At 37.0% G+C, this 24,536-nt stretch overlaps 1 protein-coding gene across 8 annotated transcripts in view; it reads left to right on the plus strand.

The window, feature by feature from the left end:
• HIVEP3 (HIVEP zinc finger 3) overlaps positions 1-6,857 on the plus strand; it is an 81,100-nt gene extending 74,243 nt beyond the window's left edge. For all 8 annotated transcript variants that reach the window (XM_072420848.1, XM_072420826.1, XM_072420889.1 and 5 more), the window contains one exon: positions 425-6,857. In XM_072420848.1, the coding sequence (XP_072276949.1) occupies positions 425-883 (459 nt within the window). In that variant the 3' untranslated portion in view covers positions 884-6,857. The remainder of the gene's footprint in view (positions 1-424) is intronic.
• The last annotated feature ends 17,679 nt before the right edge of the window (positions 6,858-24,536 follow it).

Genomic DNA, 24,536 nt, shown 5'->3' on the forward strand with positions numbered 1-24,536 from the left:
TCAGATTGCATTTACATTATATTTTCGCACTATTTCAAGTACGTAACTTGGCTCCTGTAGTGTAAATTCTGGACTAAAACTAGCACTAACCTAGAATGAAAAGACAATGCTGTGAAAGTGACCATCAGCACTGTCACTGCATCCTCCAGAGGTTGCTAGAAGTTACTCAAACTCTGCCATATTGACAACTTATTTGAGGGTGCTTTCATCGTTCTGGGACCAACACCACTTAATAGAGCAATCTGCATGACAATAATGGTGATTTTACTTGTTGTATTTGAGTTACAATTTAAATGGGGACATTGTTTTCCTTGGCCAAAAGGTTTTACCCCCAGTTTTGCCAGTGGTTTCCAGAGAAAGACTGCCTTAGTGCTATACACTATCTGCTAACTTGAATCATAGTATAAAATATGTGTATTTTCAGAAACCAGGACCATCCTGTTCTTCATCCAGATCCCTCTGTTCGCCTGTTATGCCTCACGTTTTGCCAAGGAGTGGGGAGAACTTGTTCACTCATTTACCCCTGCACTCACAGCATCTTCAGAGGACACCCTACCCAATGATACCTATTGGAGGCATTCAAATGGTACAAGCCCGGCCTAGTCCTCAGCCCTCTCTTCTGGGTCCTGTGTTCCCAGGGCTACATTCAGAAGGTCCTGACAAAGAGGCATCTCAGCAGCCACAAGAAAGAAGTGATCAGCCACTCAGGACTATCAAGATAGAGGAAGAGGAAACCAGGGTACTAACACCCCCCAGCACAGCCCCACAACATTCCCCAACACCAAGCACTTACTGCCAGACAGCTTGCACTCCACCTCCACCTGGAACACCTCTTGTCCACCCTAGCTCTGTGAAAGAGGAACGTTTGGAAGGAGAGGGGTGACTGGACATTGTTTTAAAAGGATGATTAAAATTCTAAATCTGGTCCTGTGACATCTTTGTCTAAGTTACAGTGTTAGGAAACACATAGTACATTAGAAAGGATTCCTTACAATACAGGAGAACAGTCCTGAGGTGTTACATTGGTGCAAATGCTAAGATATAAGTTATGGATTCTTTTAGAATAAGGATCCTAGAACGTGGTGGATGGGTGGTTAAACAGAGTGAAGAATGCATTCTTAGTTTGGAAATTGAGAAGCATTCAGCTTTGTACGGTGAGTTACCTTGGATACTTGAATAGCCATTCATGGTATGATTATGACCTTTGAATTGAGACGTTATGGTACAATGTAAAGATCCTTGTAGGATGTTAAATAAGGGTTTACAGATACACATGACTTATATTCCTTTTTCTCCCTGTCTTGGGCTGAAGAGGGTGAATGACTTCATTTCATTTGTTTTTTGTTTTAATTCATAATTTTATTTTATAGTTTTTCCCATATACAATTTCCTACCCATATGCAGTTTATCTGTGCCTTTTGTACACAATTTATTTCAAAATGGGATAAAACAGAAACGGAACTTTGTACGCTGTGAAAGAAATGTGAATCTTTTCTGATGCTTACCCGCTATACATATTCCTAAGGGGATAAGCAAACTTCCATGAATCCCCCTTGCTGGGCTCCCCCATATAATGTGATCCTGAGATCTGGGTAGCACATGCACTGACATTTTTTTTTTTAATATGTAACCTATGTATATCAAAATATATATCTATATATATATATTGAACTGGGTTAGGCATTCACAGTGATGTACAGATATTTATATAAATTTATTTAATTAGCACTGTATTGTCTACCGTTTCTGCTTTAAGGGTTTTGGGTACAAAAAAAGGAAAAGCTTTATTTTAACTTTTTGTGTTTTTAAAAAATCCAGCACTTGTCAAAATGTGATTAAAAGTGATACAGCACATGGTATGCTGTACTGTAACGCCAACTGCCTGTGCATAGACACATTTTTTGCACTGATTAGGAGTACCTGATCTTTAAAGATGAAGTTGTGGAATGACAGGGAATATGCCGTGCTGCACTGTGGCACCAATTGTAATAAATATACTCGGTGGTCCACTGCAATACAATGCATTACGTGGGCAGTGTTGCCTGGTACTCCTTGTGAGTTGGTTAAAGATGAGTTTGTAAATGTTTATATCATAATATTGATTAATTGCTTAAAGAGAAACCATCTTTTATCTCCAAGGGATTTATCAGTGCTTTTACCTTTTCCTCGTAAAATGCAGCATTTGCAGATCTTTTATTAGGAATTTTTTAGTTTATATAGTGCAATCTTTCATTTTTTTTTTTTTTTTTTTTTAGCACTTAAGAAAAAGTTTCCACGCTGCACCTTATTTCCATTTTGTTTTGTTTTTTGTTCTTTTTCCAAGCCTTTTTGTCTTAATTCTTCAAACAGCACTTGAATATGCTCCTGTATTATACTTTTCTTCTGATGCCAGGTCAGGGGACCAATGTGGCTCACCTTGTCTAATCTACATTACAGAGTTATTTTTTCCAGATCTTTTCATGGAAGTAAAATTGAAATTAAGCACTTTTGCAAGCATTGCTTTGTTTTCAGTGAAGCCATAAGAATAATTTTATTTGATTTAATTTCCATTTATTTACACATATTTTCACAATAATGCTTGGTGGTGACATAACCTAAAAGCACACTTCCTCCCAACACAGAAAATTCAGTAGGTGTGTTATAACAAAAAATGGGGGAGAGGGTGATTTACAAAGACAGCTTTAAAGAAAGAAATTGCTGATGTGTACTCTGTGCTTTTGTAAACTTCCACTTTGTTGGTCAACAATAGCATTGGGCCTATTTAACATGCACCTTGAAGCAGGTCTGCAATGTATACCTGCTCCGTGCAAAAACTACTGCACACAATTGGTTTATCTCAAATGTATGGGAAAGTAGGCCAATAGCTTTTTTCAAATGAAAGTATTGCAAAGTTAAATTTAAATCTGTTTGTTAAATAAGCAGAATACATCTATACACTGGAAGACATTTGATTGACTCCTTGTCTGTCTTTGTAAATTTCCCTGAACATTTCCTTATCGCAAGACCAGCATTCCACCCCCCCCCCCCCCCCCATTCCACGTCGTTCACCCCAGTGGAATACCAGAGAGTGGTGCTGCATGGGAACAGAACTGCCAGTGGATTCCCTCTCAGACTCTTGTCTAGGTGTGCAGTGAATATGTGGCACACAACATCTAACCTATCACTGAATTCTAACTTAGGGTGGATTTGTTTAGATAATGCCATACCTAAGCAAACTGGTTCTTGCATATATGCATGTTGGTGCTACACGTACACAGATAAGGCCCACGAGCTATTGTCTGGAATGCATGTATTAGGGGGAGGAGCAGGCTCCTTTTGTACACTTTTTTATATTGCCTCAAAAAGACAAGGAAGCCGTATATTATATTTGTGTGTATTGTTATTGCTTGATTACCTTTCCTTTTATTTCCAATAATATTTCTTAAAACTATATCTTTTATAGGTAAATAAGGGCTTTTCAACATTTGGGCCCCATGAGCACCATAGCCTAACTGTTTGTTTATATCTAAATGGAGCTCATATAAAAAACCATTGCTCAAAACAGCTAAAGAAAGAGGATGACTATTTTTACCATTTATTTAAACAGAAGACCTCCATTTTCCTGCATGTATTGTAACTTGTACACCAGTTCCATAATACTGTGTGTTATTCTGGCTTTTGAAATTTGGCAAGGTCTTTTTTTTTTTTTTTTTTTTTTGATTGTCAATTTGTAGACAGCAAGCATGCTACCTCAGCTGAAGTGGTGTCAAAACAAAACATATCAATGGGAAAAAATGATTTTTTTTCTATTCAAAATAATACATTCTGTAAATTGTACAGAAAAGAGTTAGGAAGTAGTGCTCTAGGCCAGGGGTAAAGACACAATTTTGTCAGACGGTACTTTTTTTGAATACCCTCAAGATACTCCTATACTACATATGTTAATACTCCTATTTAATATACATGGGGACACTTGCTGAAATGCTTTCACAAGCAGTTGGTGCAAAGTAAAGGCAGTTTATGATTTCGCGTATATATTGCAGACATACAATCCTTCCATGGGCAGCTTAGGCTAAACCTTTTCCCCCTTGTGGCTAGTAGTGATACTGCGCCAGTCTAAAAGTCAATGTGAGCATTCAATATCTAAATGTATGTTGATCAACTGGTAGAGTCATTTTCTCCACACTTTTTCTCTTACTAGTAGAACCCTTTCAAAAAAGTACACTAGCTTTAGACTCAAGTCAAACACAGAAAAATAACATGTATTTGACATCATTGGAGATTAGTTCACAATGATTTTTTGTGTTTTAGATCTATTCATCCTGCAGAAACAAAAAACTAAGCAATTTAATATATCTATAAAGCATCAATAAACACAGGTATACATTGCTCCAAAGTATCCATTTCAAAATGCAAAACTGCATTCTACAGTTATCCAGACTGATTCACAAATTTATGTTGCGCTCAGAATTCTCTGGTATGCCATTCCTGAAAAATCCTAAATTCCAATGATAACAATTGTATGAACTGTTTATATGTCCACATCATTAGTATATGAATATGTCCTTACTCTAGTAATTTAGTCTCAAGGAGTCAGCAGGGTGAGAGCAATAGATGTTAGAAACCTCTCAAATAAGCACAGTATCATTTTCTAATATTAGATAAGAGTTAGAGTTTACTGCACCAAAGCTGTTACCCTTATATTTAAGAAATCAGGTTCATGTTACTTTTCAAGTTTGTAGGCAGATGGGGCTTTGATTTAAAATGTACACGTAGTGTAGATTTAACAATTGAATGTACACACGCACGCACACACACACACATGCACACACATGCACACACATGCACACACATGCACACTGATCAGCTAAAGCTTTATAACCACCTGCCTAATTTGTGTAGTTCCCTTCTTGTGCTGCCTAACCCATTAGGGCATGGACTCCAGAAGACATATGAAGGTGTCCTGTCTTATGTGGCACCAAGACATTAGCAGCAGATCTTTTTAAGTCACATTGCCTTCTTGGAACTGTCCTCTTTCCATAGTGCATCCTGTAGCCATCTCTTCCCCAGGTTATGGATACAAATGCACCTGTCCATCACCATGATCTAAAAAAAAACAAAACAATGTGATTATCGGACCAGACCACATTTTTATTGCTTCATGCTGCTTCTCTGCTGCTCACATACCCATCCCCCTCCCCAAATACATCACAGTTTGGTTATTGTAAGGATTGCTCGGTGTCTTGCCCATTTTCCCACTTCTAACACATCAAGGACCAACTGTTAACTTGCTGTACAATAAATCCCACTGCTTGACAAGTACCATTGGAAAAAAAATAGATATTACTCTACGTGTTTTTTTTTTTTGAGCTGATCTGTGCGTGTGTGTGTGTGTGTATATGTGTGTGTGTATGTATATATATATATATAGGCCTTCTATTATCTACAGCTTTGAAATGTGTCATAGCTTCTCTGCTTAACATGGTTATAACTAGACTGGTTGTTTTATGGTGGTCCTATAATGAAATAATTAAAGGGTTACACTTTCTTTTTTTTAATACAATCTTGCAAATCTATGCTTATCATTTTCTATGCTGTAAACTTACATGACCACATTTTCTGGGTATGCATAAAGAGGTTTTCCACTTCTTTTTAGTGGATCTCAGCATGAGACCCCTGCACTGCCCCTGAAAGCAATAGTGCACGCTCTGGTTTGGAGGACTTGATCTATCCATTCCTATAGAGAGAACCCGTGCAAGCTCCTTTATACTAGAGTGGACAAGTGTCCATTGTTGTTACTGTCCAGATCATTTAGGCGGGGTACTGCATGGGGTGGGGGTTATTTTCAGATAACAAAAAAAAAAAAAGGAAAAAAAAAGACTATTCAGTCTGCCACTTCTATTAAAGCAATTGAAACTACAGGTAACCATGTATTTTACTTGACTGTCAAGCATTATGAACCAATACGAATTTTGAAAGGTCTTGCTTGTATCCTTTGCGGACACGTGGGCTGTGACCCGCAACACCAAACACGTTTGCACTGGCATAGGAAAAATTGGGATAGGCTGATTATCTAACTCAGCCAATGGACTTTTCCTTCAGTGGGGGTGCCCCAAAGGTATATGCTAAGGGCATCTGCACCACTTACACAGCCAATGTCACCAAAGCCTGTAAAAATTTCAAGCATATTATAGATGGTGACTAATGCCTCTGTGTATTTTGTCTTTTTATTAAAGTTTGTTAAGAAAACAAGATCCTTTTATACATTGTCTGTAAATGCTCGGCAACTGTATTCCTTTTACTCTATTCATCCTATACCTCTCATTGTTTCCTTCCCCATATTTTGTTGTTAATTGCTGAGATTTCTGCACTTACTTGGCCATAATTTGCCCATGTCTAAGGTGCAGAAAGGGTAAAATCAAGCCAAGGTTTATCGAGGTAAAATGGTATTTTTTTTTTACCTGTTTCCTAATCTAAATGGCAATACATTCCTTTGTGCGCGAGCTAAGGTGCTGTTCTGTTGTACATACTTAAAGTTGGTGTTGGGTCTAGTCATTGGGTAGGAATTGTGGGGGGAGGGACAGAATGTAAAACTGATGGGAGCCACATGAAGCACAGAATATCATCTTGTTATGAAAATGATAAAACAGATTTGAAGAATATTGTGACAGTATTTTGATTTGAGTGAACCCCAATTTCTGTAAATAACCTGCTCCATGAGTAATGATCTTTCTCCTTGTATAATATTCCTCTTTATAAATATCTATATATAAACCTGGCTAGTGAAACTGGCACGGGAAAATTTTTATTAATACTTAAGGAGAAAAACTACTAAGAAAAAGAATTGCGCATGTAGAAATAAATTTTTACATTCCCAATCAGTGTTGTCTGCTTATTTAACTGTTGCATGCATTTGAAGAGAGGTTGAGTGTGCATGTTTGTACAGAGTTATAGAATAAGACTGCTCATGTCTCACTGTTTTTATTACTTCTGACCTAAGGCCTGGACAGTCTCATTTATGCCTGTGAAAAAAATGCTTTTGCCCCCAAGGTGCCATCTGGATTTTCCGTTTATCATGACTCTTTTTAAAAAAAAAAAAAAAAAAAAAAAAAAAAAAACTCCATTGTAACAACCTGGTGTATGTGGTGTACAGGAAAAGAGAAGTCTTTGGACCCATTAAGGGTCACTGCATAGGAAACTTAGTTATAAAAAATAAATCATGGTGGCTCATTTCTACCAGAACATTGAACTAGCAAAAAGCTAATTTAACAGTTGAATCACATCTTGCATACAGAATAGACAAATTATTTGTCTGACACTGTATAAATAGCCCCTAAAAGCATAACTGTAGTTAAAACTCTCTTTTAGACCAGCCATGTTCTCCTTAACTGGTGATCCTCAGCAATAGATGTCTTCTCGGTTGAATGAAGAGTGGCATTGTCTTGGATACACTCCCTAGAGTCCTCCATCTACCTGCCCAGGGTTTAGTATTACTGTACTAAAGGTTGTCACCAGACCAACCAGAAGACCCTTACAATAAGGAATATATTTTTAATTATTTTACAGGGCAAGTGGGTGTCATTTGAAGACCTGTACTTCAGCTGATATACAGCTTGCTCCAAAACCAACCCCAGCCTGTGAATCAACAATTATTAAATCATTAATGTACTTTTACATTTGCTATTCATCTTCGTTGCCCGGCTATAAAGCCCTGACTGCCTTAGACTATTTACCCTTTTCTCTCTGGGTGCTGCTAAAGGAAGAGTTAAATCCAAATAATTACAGGCTTTTACACTAATCCAATGTAAAAATACATTTTAACTTTTTTAATGTTTGCACACATGGATTAAGGAATGTCAATATTACATCAAATAAACATAGATATGTTCTAGATATCTGAGTATATCAAACGTAATGCTAACAAACACCCATGAACTATACATATTTTATGCTCCCTCCTAAAGGTAATCCTTCCCATTACAAACACCTTAGTGGGAGGCCTCCAATGGAAGTATCCATTACCAGCTCTCTCTACCTCTCTATGCTATTTTCAGGACAGTGTCACTGAATTTTTTAGGTTGCAACACATGTGACGACACTCCTGTGTCTGCTCTGTAAAAGGGACAGTTTAAATCAAATTCCCCCTATTTGTAGATATAGGGCCTGATATGACTGGACTTGCTGTTTCCTGCAATATACAGTAAGAAACAATGTAAAATGTCAATCAACAAGACATTTTTGTGAAGTGGAAAGTTGGAGATATATAGAAGAGAACAGAAACAACTGTGCTATAAAGCCGTGAGTGAGTTTTTTTCATGAGTGAGTATTACCAAGCGATTACTATTGTTTGCCGAAGAAAGAAGCCTGGACACCTCAACCAAAAACCTATTTATATCAGTGTGTAATTTCCAGTTGGCCTCACTTCACCTGTGTTCACGATTTCATTGAAGAAAAAGAACAAGATGTACCATGCCAATGCCATACACAGTGTGAAGATTCACTTTGATCAGTGAACAGTCCAAACACTTTTACTAAATTAACCGTGGTGCCTTTTTAACACTACAAAGTGACTTTACTGACTCTAATACATTTACAATTTCCTTTTGTTTAAAACATTAACAAAATAAACATTCCACGGCATGCTTTTTTTTATTGGGCGGTTATAGCATCAGCAAGATTGTATAACAATCTCATGTAGGTGTATCCGGCAAGTCTGCTTCTCCTTAGCTTTAGGGTCTGTCTTTCTATTGTGCTCTCTGGGGTTCCAATGAAGACTTCTAGTGGCCTTTTGGTGTTGTCCCTTGGGGATCTAATGAAGACTACTAGGGGTCTTTTAAACATGGGCTGCACAGCCGTGGTCCATCTGATTTTTTATGTCATCACCAGCAAAGATACTCTGGGAAATAAATACCTTTCAATATGTAAACCGGTAGTATTTTTTTTTTTTTTTTAAATAGCAACTGTTTGGCGCTTTAGCAAATAAAGGAAAAGTAATAAAACAATCTTTTGTTTCACAATTGACCTTTAATAGTGACATTTCTACAGTATTTTATTTGCCACTAGATGCCCTCCCCCTGCCAGGCAGCATCATTCAGCCCACTTCCTTTAAGTCATTCTGGACCTGCCCCAGTCTTTTCCACATCAAAAATGTATTGGCTGTTTTGTTCTTATACTCAAACCTTCTGTACGGGGACTCCAGGAGGGTCATATTTGATCAAATCCAAGGATCTAAAGTGTTTGTATTAAAAACTTTAAAAAAAGGATAAGTTAAATGAGGTTAAATTGATTACAAAGCTGCATTATTTGAAGATTTATTTTTTTTTACTGCCCAGACATCAGATTTAGGCAAACAACAACATACTTTAAAAAAAGAAAGTGTCCTGATAAAGAAGTGAATGTGAGTCTACATACAGAAATATGTCTGTACACAAAGCATTTGGTCTCCTTATACCTGTTCCAGACAACCAACCAAGAGTGATTATTAGGAAGGGCAAAGTATGCTTTACAGGCCCAAATAAATCATGGCAGTAAATTAGAAATTACTTTTGACCTGCCTGTGATCCAATATCTTTTTTGTAACTATGGTCTGCACAACCCTTCTAAATAAGTGCCGTATTACTATAGTTGTGTCGTATTACTATAAATCCAAATGCGAAGGTTAGCAAAAGTAATAGGTGTGCATTATAGAAATTGAAAGGTTGCAGGTGTAATTCCTTTCAAATACTATATTTAAACATCAGATACCTTTGTACAATATATTATTATAGCAGGCACAGCTGCGCTCAAGATATAGGTGAAGCAAAGTGTCACTTATGCTCCTCCGGTAGAGCCGAAAGAAGAAAATGTGATTCTATTTTTGTACAGTAACTGAAATATTGAATGCAGCGATTTTAAAACTTGCTAAAAAGGAAAAATATAACGTTCTATAATTGAATAAAAAAAGCTTTTCATTTCTTAAGGCTGCTGACAGATCTGACAGGTACTCTAAGCTGCAAATAGAAAATCTCATTCAGCATACAGTCCCAGGCAGCTGATACTAGGTGCACAGCTACATGGTGGCACCCTATAAACAGAGGTGAAAAGGGCATGCGCACCAAAGTCCAAACCTACTAAAGGTTCACTGGATGATCCACCACATACAACATTTTAGAATTGCACAGGTTTACTTTTTCAAGGCATACAGGCACACTGGGTATCCCAGTAGGGCCATCCTAAAGCCACTTTTTTGTCTAATTCTCACTGGCCATAAAAAATATTCACCTAAAGCAACAGTATTGTGACAACACTTTATTGATTTATTTTGTGAAGCCTCATAAAGCCCTTTCAATTCATTTTATACACCTGTTTTTTGTTCTTGATGAAAGCTTATAATAAATTTAGACTTAATTTGCACAGTGAATCTGTTTTTTTCCTTCCTGCACTTAGCCTTGATTTGCTGTTTCCTAGCTCATCGGTGCTAGGTCATGTGAGTCATTTCTTGTATTGTCTTGTCTATGATCTGTGTGGGGTGAGTACTGAATGTTCAGTTTTCTGGTGTGTGGTAATAAACACTGTCAACACCTGACTAAGTCAGCGGATTATGTAACTTTTGTACCCAAAGGCCTATGACAGGGCCTCTTTTACCATATTTCTGCCAAGGTCATGCTTGTGTTTAACGCCTCAAGTATTAGGGTCAGTTTATAAAAAAGAAAGTTTTAAAAAAAAAGTTTTGAAAAAGTTCATTCACCTGTATTTATAAAAAAAAGCAGCAATATCACACCTCCCCAACCTTTCATCTCCATTACATAGGGAAGATCATTTATATAGTTCACAGAAGAAGCTTTGGAAACCTGATAGCATTTTCTATAAATATTAGTTAGTCCGTTAAATGATATGAATTTACAAACTCATTCAGGTACAATAGCTACTAAAGACCTGACCTTCCTAGCCCTCCTATTTAATTGGGATGATCTGTATGAAGGGCCCCTAAACAGAATGGTCTCATCTCTGAAATTTACTGCACTCTGACCAGGGAACCCATTTTTTTTATATTAACCACAAAAAGACAGTTACATATGAAATAAAGTGTAGAATATAATATTGTGCAAATATAAGTTCATATACTGAAATATATAAATAGGTATAAAAATACCAAATAAGCTCATTTACATTATCAAATAAATAACAGTGAAAATAATTACATCATATTCATTTCAATAATAAAGTGTCCAATAAAAAGTGAATATCTTCTTGTTTGAAATATATTGATTTTTTTTCAAAGCCATCACTAATAAAATTAATATCAATATCATTTTATATCTAAATGTCTCCTCCATTTTCTTCATTTTCCTCATACCCATAAAAAAACAAACCAAAAAAAGGGGGAAAGGAAGGGGGGGGGGGGGACCTTAAATTCTAATCTGGTTTAGTATACTATTTTCACAAAACTCTCACTCATTTTCCTTATATTTACAAGCATATTGCCCTCAGATTGATTCAGTCTAACCAAGGAATTTAGGCATTCTTTTATTATTTGCTTTTACTCCATGGAAATTGTACATTACAACCTCATAGCGATCCCAATGTAAAACCTGACCCAGATCCCCTGGATCCAAGATATATTCCATATAAGCATACCATTTATCAAAACACTTAGTTACAACATTATCCCCTGAATCCTCAACCTCCAATAAACCTCTATAACATAACATCTGCATTGAAGATTCAAACATTTTCAATCTAGGCAGATCTTTATGGATCCATTGCAACATAATTACTTTACATGTTTCCAACAAACACAATGATATCCAAAGTTTAGTTCCTTTCCCTTTATTACCTTCTTGTGAGTCCCAGTTCCCAAACACAAAGTAATGGTTCAAGAACCAGTTTTTATTTTCGTAATCTTTGCAATATAAGTAAGAACATTTTCCCATACCTGTTGGGTCTAATTACAATCCCATAGACTATGTTTGAGCGTAGTTTTTTCGTGTTCACATTTTTTAAAACCTTTTATTTCTAGATGGATCATTAAGTTGAGTAACATTTATTGGTGGAAATACCTTGTAGGCTCTATGAAGTATCTTGAACTGAGTCTCCCTCCCCCAGATTTCATTAGGGGTAGTTCTACGAACCATAAAATAACTTTGCACAGCTTTATCTTAAAGATCATAAGGATCTTGGATGCCAAAATCCTTCTTCCATCCCTGAGTTGGTTTAGAATAATATAATTGCAATCTAGGATATATAGAGGCTATGGATGGCAATGTCTATGTTATACAATTGTCAAAACTATCCCGTTCTGCCACTCTAACTAGGTCAAACACCTGTGCTTTGCAGAATTTTAAGAATTGCAGGTAGTAGATTGAATGTGCAGCTCTCGGTGGTAAAGTATAATAATGTATAAAGTTTTTCCAGGTAATTTGTCTGGGTAGAATCAAAGAAAAGAAATCACCCACTGACTTCAATCCCCTATTAGCCCAGACCTGATAACACTTATGGTTTAGTCCCTGACGGAATTGTGGATTGCCCTTGATTGGTAAATATTTGGATAAAGAGCATGGCAATTCCAATTAACATCTGAGTTCTCTCCAGGTAAGTATAGTATCTCGAATAAGAATATTGTGCTTTACGTTCTGAGGCAGTTGGGATATTTTATTATGCAATAATGCCATTAAATGCCAAGGATGTACCAAAGCCTGTTCCAATTGGGTATTAGAATAGTAGGATGTCTCCTTTATCCAATCTAAAACATGTCTGAAGTTGCAGGCTAAATTGTACAATCTAACAATGAGGACCAATGAGGTTTACACCACCCTCCGATACCGGAAGGTTCAGTTTATTTAATGAAATTCTAGGTCTCTTTCCCAGCCACAAAATGGAATAAATGTTTTATTTAAAGATTGCACATCTGCATGTTTCAATAAGAGCGGCATAGTTTGTAACGGGTACAAAAGGCAAGGGAAAGAAACCATTTTATTAAGATGGCAACATCCCATCAATGATACAAGCAACTTTTCTCACAGATGTAAATCTCTATATATTTTATGGAACAAAGGCAAATAATTCAACCTATAAAGGGATGTTGGTGTTTTACCAATACGTATGCCCAAATAAGTGATATGTTCTCTGACGAATGGAGATGAATATATTCATTGTCTATCCCTTATATTAATCAATAGGAGAATTTCATTTCAATAATGTTAATATGTGTTGTATACTAATAATATCTCTTGATGATTCAGCAGTAAACAATACAATATGTCTGCACAGAGTGCAGCTCTGATTTCATTTTTATGCATTTTTATCCCATGTAAAGAATCTACTGTCTCCAAATGCCTTAACAAAGCCTATCTGCTAATATTTTAGAAAGTAATTTAGCATCCAAGTTTATTAACGATATTGGGCGATAAGATGACGGCTGTCTAAGATCCTTACCCAGTTTTGGAAGAACTTTAATATATGCTTCTTTTCCAGAAGGAAGATATGTTCCAGTCTGCCACATTAATTTATAAACATTACCCTGATCATCCATAATATCTTCTTTAAGAATTTTATAATACTCAGCTGTCAGTCCATCTGGGCCAGGGGCTTTACCATTTACTAGATTGGCTATAGCTCCTTTTAATTCCTGTTCAGTAATATTAGCATTAAGAAATTCACTTTGTTCAACAGTTAAGCTAGGCATCTGTACTGTGTCAAAACATTGTGCCTCTTCATTTATTTCTAACACTTGCTTGGTATTGGGTTGTGCATAAAACGATTCCAAATTGGTATTAATATCTTTAGGTTGCGTGACCAATTCCGTCGCCTCATGAGGTAGCAATATTAAATCCAATACAAAACTATTTGAATTTTCTGCTGATTCTCCTGCCCGCACTGACGCATGTACTGACGTTACTGGGAAACCCTGTAGATCTCATCTCTGCACTTCGCGGCTGGAGTTTGGAGGAGCAGGACACATCCCCAGGACCTGCGAGGACCAGAGATGGAACAAGGTGAGTTTTTTTTTTTTTAGTTAAAAGTTACCCCGAGTTTGACTCAGGAATACCGCTAGGGGGGCTAATTCAGTGGGTTGAATAAAAAGATTGCATAAAAATGTGAGGAAATAAAGCCTTTTTTTTTTACACAATCACTTCATTTCACGGGCTCAAAAGTAATCAGACAAATTAAAAAGCTGAAAAAAAAATGTTAATTTCTAATACTTGGTTGAAAACCCTTTGCTGGCAATGACAGCCTGTAGTCTTGAACTCATGGACATCACCAGATGCTGGGTTTCCTCATTTTTAATGCTCTGCCAGGCCTTTACTGCAGTGGCTGTTGCTGTTTGTGAGTCTTTCTGTTCGAAGTTTAGTCTTCAACAAGTGAAATGCATGCTCAATTGGGTCCAAATAATCTTCAACTATTTATATTAGCTCATGTCATTAATTACAAGTCATTAATGTCATTAATTCTTACATATGTAAGAAAATTAATAAAACATTCCCACAAGTATACAAAAAATGTAGATGTTTGACTTTTAAATGACTGTGCAGACAATTGTTTTGTGTGGGCTGCCTAAAAAAAAGACAACAAAATGACAGGAAAAGTGTTACTCCAGTCAAAACTAATATATAATTTTTGGTAAATGCTGGGAATGTAAAACCATGTGACTTTTTATCTCTCAATAACTGAGGTATCCACTCCTGGGTTCCTGGGTTTTTAAAGTCATTCCGGTTGGGATTTTATTTATTGGACATTACAGAAAATACAATAGATCTGAAACATACATCATGATAGGGAACAGAGTCACAAACTATTGTTGGGAGAACTTAATGTGGGAGTATACATGACATATTATAATTTCATAAACTGACTTCGCCTGACTCTAAAATTAAGTGGAGAAACCCATGTGCTGGAAAACATAATTCTCTTTTATATTGTTTTGGGGTAAATAAATAATATATTGCATTGTACGAGTCCTTTAAAGTGGAACTAAAATGACTTCTCGCTTCATTGTCAGTACCATCATCTTCACCCATCTTCCTATGGGTACCAGTCGTTGGACATCTAGAATCGCCAGATTAGAATGACTTAACATTTATCCACACCTGGCACCTCATTATGCTGGGATTGTACACTTGAGTTACATGTGTACATTTCAAAGAAGATTGTGAATAGGCAGGTATGTTTTATATATTGTATAAAGAGCTCCCTGCCCCCATTTTTTGTTCTCAAAGTTTATTTCCACTTAGCAGTTGCTGCCAATTTCAATTTTTAATTTTATCCTTTTTCCCCTTTTTTCTGATAGCATCCTGCCGTTATTCACTGTACATAATGGAACAACAACATCGTCACTCAGGGACATTCCCCTTTTTCCACTCCCATAACATAGGCCTGATTTATCAAAGCTCTCCAAGTCTGGAGAACAATCATGGGGTGAATCTTGGTCATCCAACAAACCTGGAATGAATTTTGTCTAGGATTGAAAACTTTTGCCAACTATGAGAAAATTCCAGGATTTTCTGTATCACCCAGATTCACCCATGATAGTCTATCTTCCCCAATCTTGGAGAGCTTTAATAAATCAGAGCTAGATTTGGATGATGTTCTAACATTTACAAAGGTAAATTGGTGGAGGTGATACCATTTCTTGAAATAACATGAAAAAGGGCACAGGAAGTTATAGGCTCACTAGATTTCTGGCAAGATCCACAGTTTTTTAAATTTTCTCTTAGTAAACAAAAAAAGTTCTCTCTCAACATTCCTATAAACAATATAGGATGTGTGTTGCAGCACATAATGATCCCTGAGTTGGTGCTAGAGAACTATGAGCAAAAGCCTAAAAAATGACCACTCTGAAATAAAATAGAGCTGTGCCTATTATCTGTAGATGTTTTCCTAATATAAATGATAAGCAATAAGTATTGCATTTTATGTATACATGTAATTTTTATGTACATCCAGCATGGGCTTGGTGATGACAATATGCCATATAAGTGTGCCATACAGAAAGACATAAAAGATAACAGATGGAGTATAGAAGTAAATAAGAGGTAGCTGTTGTCATGCCACTAACACCGGTAGAGAGAAGGCTGAGTACACATTAGATGTTAACAAGATCACCATGGAAAATTTATTTTTTTTATTCTGAAAAAATATTGCAGACTGATAATTTCTGCCTCCAGTGATATCTCAGTTAAACCAGAGAAATTATTTTTCATGTACTATCTCAGTAGGGTTCGTGAGATCATTATTTTAAAAGAACACATGTTTAATAATTTAACACAATTTTGCAGCTTATAATAAATCCTTCTTAATAACATAACACATTTGGCAGCTTATAATAAAACTTCGATTTTTGGTGTAATCCTGAAATGATTGTACTCCATATTTTAATGCCTTTACAGAAGCTGTGTTGGTGGCCTGGGGGCAGGCAGGGATCAGGGTCGGGGATTTGTCTAGTTGGGAGTACAGAATGAGAAGGAAGAATTCAGTTGCAGTACTACAATCTTTGTATTGAGGATAAATTTATATAGTCAACATTTTAAAATAATGGCTTAGGTTTTGGTTGTACATACCGTTCGATGTCTAATACACCCTCACCTGTAAGGTAATGACTGGTGGGGTTAATCATCTCTGAGATTACATCTTCTTTTTTTACCCCTTCAGATTTTTTAGAATACACAAAGGTAGCTGGTATGCAACAACATAATCATAATGTATGTCAGCCTTTGCTAGTTTCTACATTTAAATTTTATCAAAAATAAAAATATTAACTTGACCCCCATGTGAAGATGAGATGAAACAATTTTCCCCAGGCGATTTTTGCACATACCTATTGATGTCACCATACAACTTAAAAATGGGGAATAAAAACAGCCTCAGTACCAGAACACCTAGGTAAAATATACATTTTACATATCAAACTCAATTATACTTTGGTACAAAGTCCATAGTCGTGAGGCACATGCGCTGGCGTTTATGGCAGTGCTAGACAGCTCAGCTCCCCCGAAGCTCCATATCCGGCTCCGGCACATGTAGACCTGACAGCTGGCGTGTGAAAAACAGTCAGCAGCGGCACCACTAGCGTGACATTTTCCCCCACAATGGTAGGAAAAACTGTGTGGGAAACTAAAGACTGGGCTCCCCGATCACAGACGTCACAGGAACAAGCTAAGACGGCAGAACGCCGGTCCTTACCACACACAGCACGCTCTCCGTTAACCGACTTACCGGGCAAATGAAGGTAGGAAAAGGGGCATGGAAGCTGGGGAAAGTGATATCTCCTTCTATGTCCCTGGAAACATCCTTGGAAGGTTCAGACTCTATGGGGTGATCACAAAGAGAGCATTTCTCCCATGGTAAACCACTTTTATACAGCCCGGTCTCCCCTCCTTTTAACAAAGGAGAGTCTATGCCTTCGACGGCTTATTTGTCAGCAGAGGAAGGACACAATGTAAGACCCCAGGAGACTGCTTCCACTACAACTTTGACCCCGCTTTCTGAAAGTGAATCAAAACTCTATGCACTCCTGGCAGTCCTTTTACATACGGAACTGGCAAAAACATCCTCAGCTATTACTTCTCAATTTAGAAAGGACCTGCAGGGGATTGGAAGCAGAATAGATGCTATGGAGCAAAATCTTGATAATGCTACTTTTAATGTTTACCAAAATGTAAAGCAGATTTTTACACTGGAAGCAAAGATAGAGGAGTTACAACATAAAATTGATGATTTCGAAAATCACATTTCGAAAGGCAAGTAAACTTCCGTATTAGAGGCTTAGCGGAAACATTTAAAGATATAGCATCAGTGGTTAAGCAATTTATAAAGGAAAAATTGCCTGAGATTCCAGAATCTTACCTTGAAATAGATATATAAATAGATATAGATATATAGATATAGAGTACACAGAGCATTAAAAATCCTAAAATGGAGGGACCCCCAGAGATATAATAGTAAAGCTACACTACTACTCTACAAAAGAGATTGTAATGAAAGCTTTGAAAGGGCAAGACTCAGTGGTTATGGAAGGAGCTCCAGTTCAGATTTATTCAGACTTATCACCATTTACTATCCAACGCAGGAAAACCTTCAAACCTCTACTTTAAAGCCTGACGGCTCAAAAGATAAGGTGTCGCTGGGCCTACCCCTTTCGCCTTGTTTTTCAATATCAAGGAAAGACATTTTCTTTCACATCTTTTGATGAAGGGGAACAGGTATTACAAAAGCTTAATTACCATCTCTTATACCTGCTCATCCAGATTCGGCAAGAACAGATCAAATGTCCTTATACCCATTATGGCAAAAGGCTGGTCAAAGCTTGAAGAAAGGTCCTACACCTGCTAAAAGATAATGATCTAATGTTGCAACTTACGTTGAACTTATTTAATTTACGGGATTTGAAAAGGTTTAAATAATAACTTATGTAATGTGTAAACGAGAAGGACACTGTCTATAAATATCTAACTTAAATATTACGGCATATGGGCAATATAAGTAGGTCTGCCAAATAAAACTAAGGTAAATACTGAACATGTTTATAATTAAAGAAGGTCAGAAGAGCCAAGGGGGTAATACATGACCCCATTGTAGGGAGTGTCACAGGTGGAGAGTAACTTGTAGTGGAACTCCAACTGGACACCACCTAAGAAGATGGGACAAGGATACGTCCCTGTAGATCAGAGTACTTGGGTAGGTATCACACCCTCAGATATAAAGGAGGGATTGTGGGAGGGGCTAAACCTAAGATCTCAAAAAATATGGAAATTGAAGAAAAAGCTTTTCTATTGTTATCATATGTGGTTGTATGTGAGTGTGTTGTGTTTCAGTGTTCCAGCCCTTATGTGTCTCCCCCCTTTTTTTTAGAGATTTAGAAACAAGCAAAAACAAACCTATGATCATTAGCTGCCTTGAAATGCTTTATAGATGGTAGAACCTTTAAGGATAACTAAGAAAGTATCACACCTATAGCAGTCTTGACTCATAATGTCCAAGATTTAATTCTCCAATTAAAAGGGCAAAGGTTTTTCATTATTACAATTCCCTCAGAATAGACATCCTGGCATTACAAGAAACCCACTTTACGACTAAATCTTTGCCCCACTTCTTTCATGAAAGATTCCCCATAAATTACTGTGCATCCTCAGAGAAGAAAAAAGGTGGAGTGATGTTATGTTTTGCAAGACACCTTAATTTCTTACCTCAAGATGTAAAGCAGGACCCAGAAGGGAGATATTTGCTAGTTATAGGATCGATTTCAGGACACAAGATAACAGTAGTAACATATTATGCACCCAATGAAGACCAGGTCAACTTTTTTTAATGCATTACTGTATAAAGTCGATTCCTTTGCGCAATGCTCCATCCTAGTATTGGGTGATTTCAATTTAGCGCTGGACCAGACAGATAAAACAAGCACTCCCAAATATCGACATCCATCTAATCGTCGTAAGTTTTCTAAATTACTTCAAAAATATGATCTAATAGATATCTGGCGGGAAATGAACCCCTCTGACAGGGACTATAGTTTTTTCTCAGCAGCTCATAGTCAATACTCTCGAATAGATCACATGTTTGTCCAGGCTAAACTGATCCCTTCGGTATGTAAAGCAAAAATTCTCCCAGTACCCTGGTTAGATCATGACCTGTTGAATATGAAATTAAAGGGATTACGTTCAGGCGGGATTTTGTTGGAGACTAAATGAGAAAATATCATTAAATATAGCCTTAATTGAAGCCAATTACAAGGTTATGCTCTGTTGGTATTCGGTCCCTGAAAGGATCTCTAAAATCCACCCTTTAACATCCCCTATATGCTTTAGAGGATGTAATACCAATGGTACATTACTACATATGTGGTAGTCCTGCCCTGTAGCTAAAACATTCTGGGACAAGATTTTTAGCATAAAATCGCGGGTGTTGGAGGGGAGGATAAACAGCACCCCAGAGACAGCATTATTTAGCATTATTTAGCAGTTGTGATCTATTAACATCTAAACCTCAAATCAAACTTGTTAAATTGATGCTCTTAGCAGCTCGGATCATACTAGCTAAATCATATGTCATATCAATAAACCCATTTAAGGCTAAAATGGAATGGATTATGGTCAATGATAGAATGACCCATACACTCCAAAATACTTTAGGTATATTTGAAATGATATAGGGTCCCTGGGAAAAAGCATGTTCAACCATCTTTAATACCTAAACAAAGTGAAAGAGTAAAAAGGTAAAGGATCTATTTCTCTATACTCCTATTGTGTCTTGTCCTATGTATAAGTTTTAGTACATGGTTTTAGAGTTGGTTTTGAATGGTCACTATTTTTGGATTAATAATCTGTTTAATTATAATCACAAATTAACAAAGCAAACCTAGATATAAGGTTGATAGCACTCTTAACATGCAAAGTGAAGGTTTATTAACTAAAATGTAAAAGAGAATCACTTTATCGACTATACTAAAAACAGGATAAGGAAGAAAGTAATAGTAAATAATAGTATTTGGTCTACCAAGAGAAGAAAAGAAGGGGAAAGGGAAAGTAATGGTCCGTGGATCCGGCAGGTCGGTCGTTCGGACGATGGACGACACCGACTGTACACACGGCACATTTTCGCCCGATATTTGGCCGATGCTGATTATCAGGCGATAAAAATCTGCCGTGTGTACGTAGCTTAAGAGATATCATGTCATTGTAGCCTAACCTGTAAATAAAAAAAATAGTTAAATAAACACAGACACTCAATAAATTAATTTAACCTTATTATTATTATTCTTATTAACACTTTTTTTTTATCTGAACTTTGCCGTTGAATCTCGTTTTTTTCAGGTCGGATCTATCTGAATTCGATCAGCCATATTCGTATCGAATATAAGGACAACCCGAATTGGAACACCAACACTAACCAGGAGTACAGAAGAATAATGTCCTGGCATTCTTCATTCATGCATTGCTTGGAAAAATAGTATTGTTGGTAAAATGCGCCATCTAGTGGTTTGTTAGGAAACATTTCCCCTTCCCATAATGTTTGAAAACATGCAAAGCGATGGAAATAAATGATCAATAATGTTTTATATGGCTTTACTAAAATGTTTACATATTGTTGTTTGTTGGGAATCATTGGGACAGTCTGCGTATTCCACTATGACCGTGAACAATTCTTTTTTTTTTGGAATAAAACGGATGGCTGTGTGCACCTATTCTGCTATCAATAAAAAAAACAAAACTTTAGGACATAAAGGCCAGTTTGTAATGAAAGACAAACACGTCTGTTCCCTCTATACAATGAATCTGGCTGAACTGCCTGATGGCAATTTATAAAATATGTTCACATGTTTTCGTTCAGTCACTATCATCTTTCTTCTCTTCTTCCCAGTTTTCATTTTCAGCCATTGACTGACAGAAGGCCATCACCTTTCTCTTTATGCAATAGAGACCTGCCTAATCGCAAATTTTTAAGTTTAATTCCACTTTAAAGCAGACTCTGCGCCTCCTTTCTATTTTTTTTTGTGGCTGTACTTTTTAATGAGGTCTTTAAACATGTTACCTGCACCCCTAGTCATTTCAGAAGAGTTCCCTTTTTCTCTTTGTTTTCCTTTACAGATTCCTGGGATGACTAGTCACTTACACATGATTTTGTATGCATGAGATTAAGCACCACATCATTAGGACGCTCTTGAAGAAATCAAAGGATCAGGTGCCAGATTTTGCCCTAAACATGATCTGGGTCATTTAATTGTATACAAACTCGCTCATTACATGGTGGGTAGGGTTGCACATGCACAAAATGAGATTGAGCATAGGTGACATGTAATGGGTTCAATCTGGCAGCATCCTAAATCAATAGACACTTAAAAATGTGTGTGTGTGGGGTAATAAACTTAGGGTAAAAGGTCTGGTTTAAAGCCGAACTAAACTTAAACTAAAACTAAACTAAAATAACTAAAATAAAAAATCATACTCACCTTTACTTCCACAAAGCCCGCAATTTTTCTAGCACCATCCTCGTTTGGGTCTCACGCTGTTCTGTATTCCAACTTCGTTCTGGTGTGGAGGAAGCGCCAGGCATCGCCATCTTCTTCAGTCTTCTTTTTTCTTTTGGCTACATCACCCAAGCTCACACTGCACAGGTGCAAGACCGGATGACGTAGCCTGCTGTAAATCTCACTGTGTGTGAGATCACCATTTTTTTCCCATTACAGGAAAAAGCTAGGAGCAACCAGAAGCAAGGATGCGTGACATGGGTATCCCAGGAAGCTCTGAGCCCCCATTCTGTCTGTACCACTGCGGTAGGGGGTTATATATATATATATATATATATATATATATATATATATATATATTAACTTTTACTTTATATAAAAGGGTTGTCTACCCTTTTAAATTGGGCCAAATAAGTCAGTCCTTTATTCTTTATTTGACAAGCGGTAGGAGTCAGCAGCATTGACACCCTTTTTTGGACTACATACAGCATCCAAATACCTTAAAAACCTAGCACTCACAGCCAGTTACCATCCCCAGACATGTAGTGTTACTGCTGGTTGAAGAGAAGAAGTTCTTGAGCTTAAAGCTGAAAGCAAGTACACTAAAGACATTCTTAAGATATATTTAACTCATAGAAGTTTTACATGTTTTACAGTTTAAAAGTAACTTTAAATCTGCATCTTTTTTTGTGTGTAAATAATACCTAGTAATTACGCCATAAAGGCTCTTGTCTTCCAGGTGTGACCCTACATAGAAATGATATCTGAGTTCACCACTAACTGTTTCAAGTTCATCTCCCCCACTGGTTTCCAGCACAACCAATTTCATCATTAGCTATAGAGGAGGAAAGAACTGTGAAGTGCAGATAAAATTATTATATAGGAGTCAAGTGTCCTTTTTCTATTCCTGATTGGTTCACTTTAAATAACAGTTGCTTTAGATTACATTATTTGATTTAAATACATATACAAACTGATATCATGCTGTTTCTATATTTAAAAAAAAACATTTTCAACGTCTTTTTTGACATCTTTAATGGCACAAATAAAATGCCAGTTTGTGTCCTCAACCTGTCCTGGTTTGACTACTGAAAAACCTCCTCTGGGGTCAGAATAGAAAAAAATGCTGCCAACATTTGAAATGGCAGCATTATTAATTATCGTGAGTTCTGCTGCTTGACTCATTCTGCTTTTACTCTTCAGATACTGCTACCTTCTGTCATTTAGTACATTAGTTGCCAGCTACACAGCCAATTTCATATTTGTGACTCAAACCTCCAGCCTGGCACCTTCTTACATCTCCTGACTAATTCCCATGTATTCCCCTCTATATAACATATATTTCTCTGCTTTAGTTATGTATTCACAGGCTCGCCTTTTAGATTTCCTGTGTATCCACTCACAAACTTTCACCTGTCATTTGGGGCTTCATGACTCTTTAAACTTTAAAACCTGCCATTAAAACTATTGTAGTACAGGTAATACCCGGGTTAAGGACATCCAACATACGAAAAACTAGATATGAACGGGGCATCCCTGCTCCATCGTGTGCAGGGCGGGAGCTTGGAGGGGGGGGGGTCGGTTTGTATGACTTGCAGAAGAAATCTTTTCCTAAACACAGCTGAGGTTGTGGGTGATCTTAGGGGGTGAGCTCTTTTTGCAGCCTCTTGTAACTCTTTAATGATCAAGAAAAACTCTACAGTTGTTCACTGCTCAATAATATGTTGAGATAAACATCTGTCCTAATTGCATTTAATAAAATAATGTACCTGTTCCGACTTACTTACAAATTCAACTTAAGAACAACCCTACAGTCCCTATCTTGTATGTAACCCAGGGACTACCTGTACCTATAACATCTTATTTAATAAATTTCCTTGTTTTGTCCTCTACTACTTCATTTTCTTCTTTCTGAGTTATTTCTGGTAGATCAATATATTGTTGTGTACAGGAAACACATTGATTCATGCCGTCCACATTAAATTCATCCTACCATCCACACACATGATCAGAAGTTGAAGTTCATCAAACCAAGCAATTGTAAGGCTTTGGTCCAGCACCAGTACTCGCCACAAGCCAGTTACCCTAATCTAACTCTTCACCTATAGCAAGCCTCAGCAGGCTTTTTGCCCCATCCCAGCACACAGTATCAGTATGTGTGCTAGGGATGCCGATAAAATACATCTCAGGCTGCACAGCTAAAGGGAAGCAGGGCTACTGCTATTTCTTAGTTGTCTATGCTGCTGCACACAACATCGCTGGGCAGAATAAACAAGGTGTGATACTGCAGTGGGGCATGGCACAGGAACGACGACCAGATAAATATTTCCTTACAGCAATATTTCTTAAGTCTTCTTTGACCATTTCTCTTATCCTCTAGACCAGGGGAATGCACAGAGGGACAAAATTAAAAACTTAGACAAAGTCGCGGGCCAACTTTGAAGTTTATTGAAAAAGTTGAGGAAATTTTTCCTTCTCATTAGATATAAACCTTTTTCATATGGAAACAATAAGGTTTTGCTTCACATTCAATCTGGAACAAGCATATAAGAGAAAGAGGCATAAACATTTTTTTTTCAAATTTCATTTAAGAAAAAAATCTTATGCCTCTTTCTCT

Source organism: Pyxicephalus adspersus, chromosome 1, assembly GCF_032062135.1.
Source record: "Pyxicephalus adspersus chromosome 1, UCB_Pads_2.0, whole genome shotgun sequence".
NCBI classification, from domain to species: domain Eukaryota; kingdom Metazoa; phylum Chordata; class Amphibia; order Anura; family Pyxicephalidae; genus Pyxicephalus; species Pyxicephalus adspersus.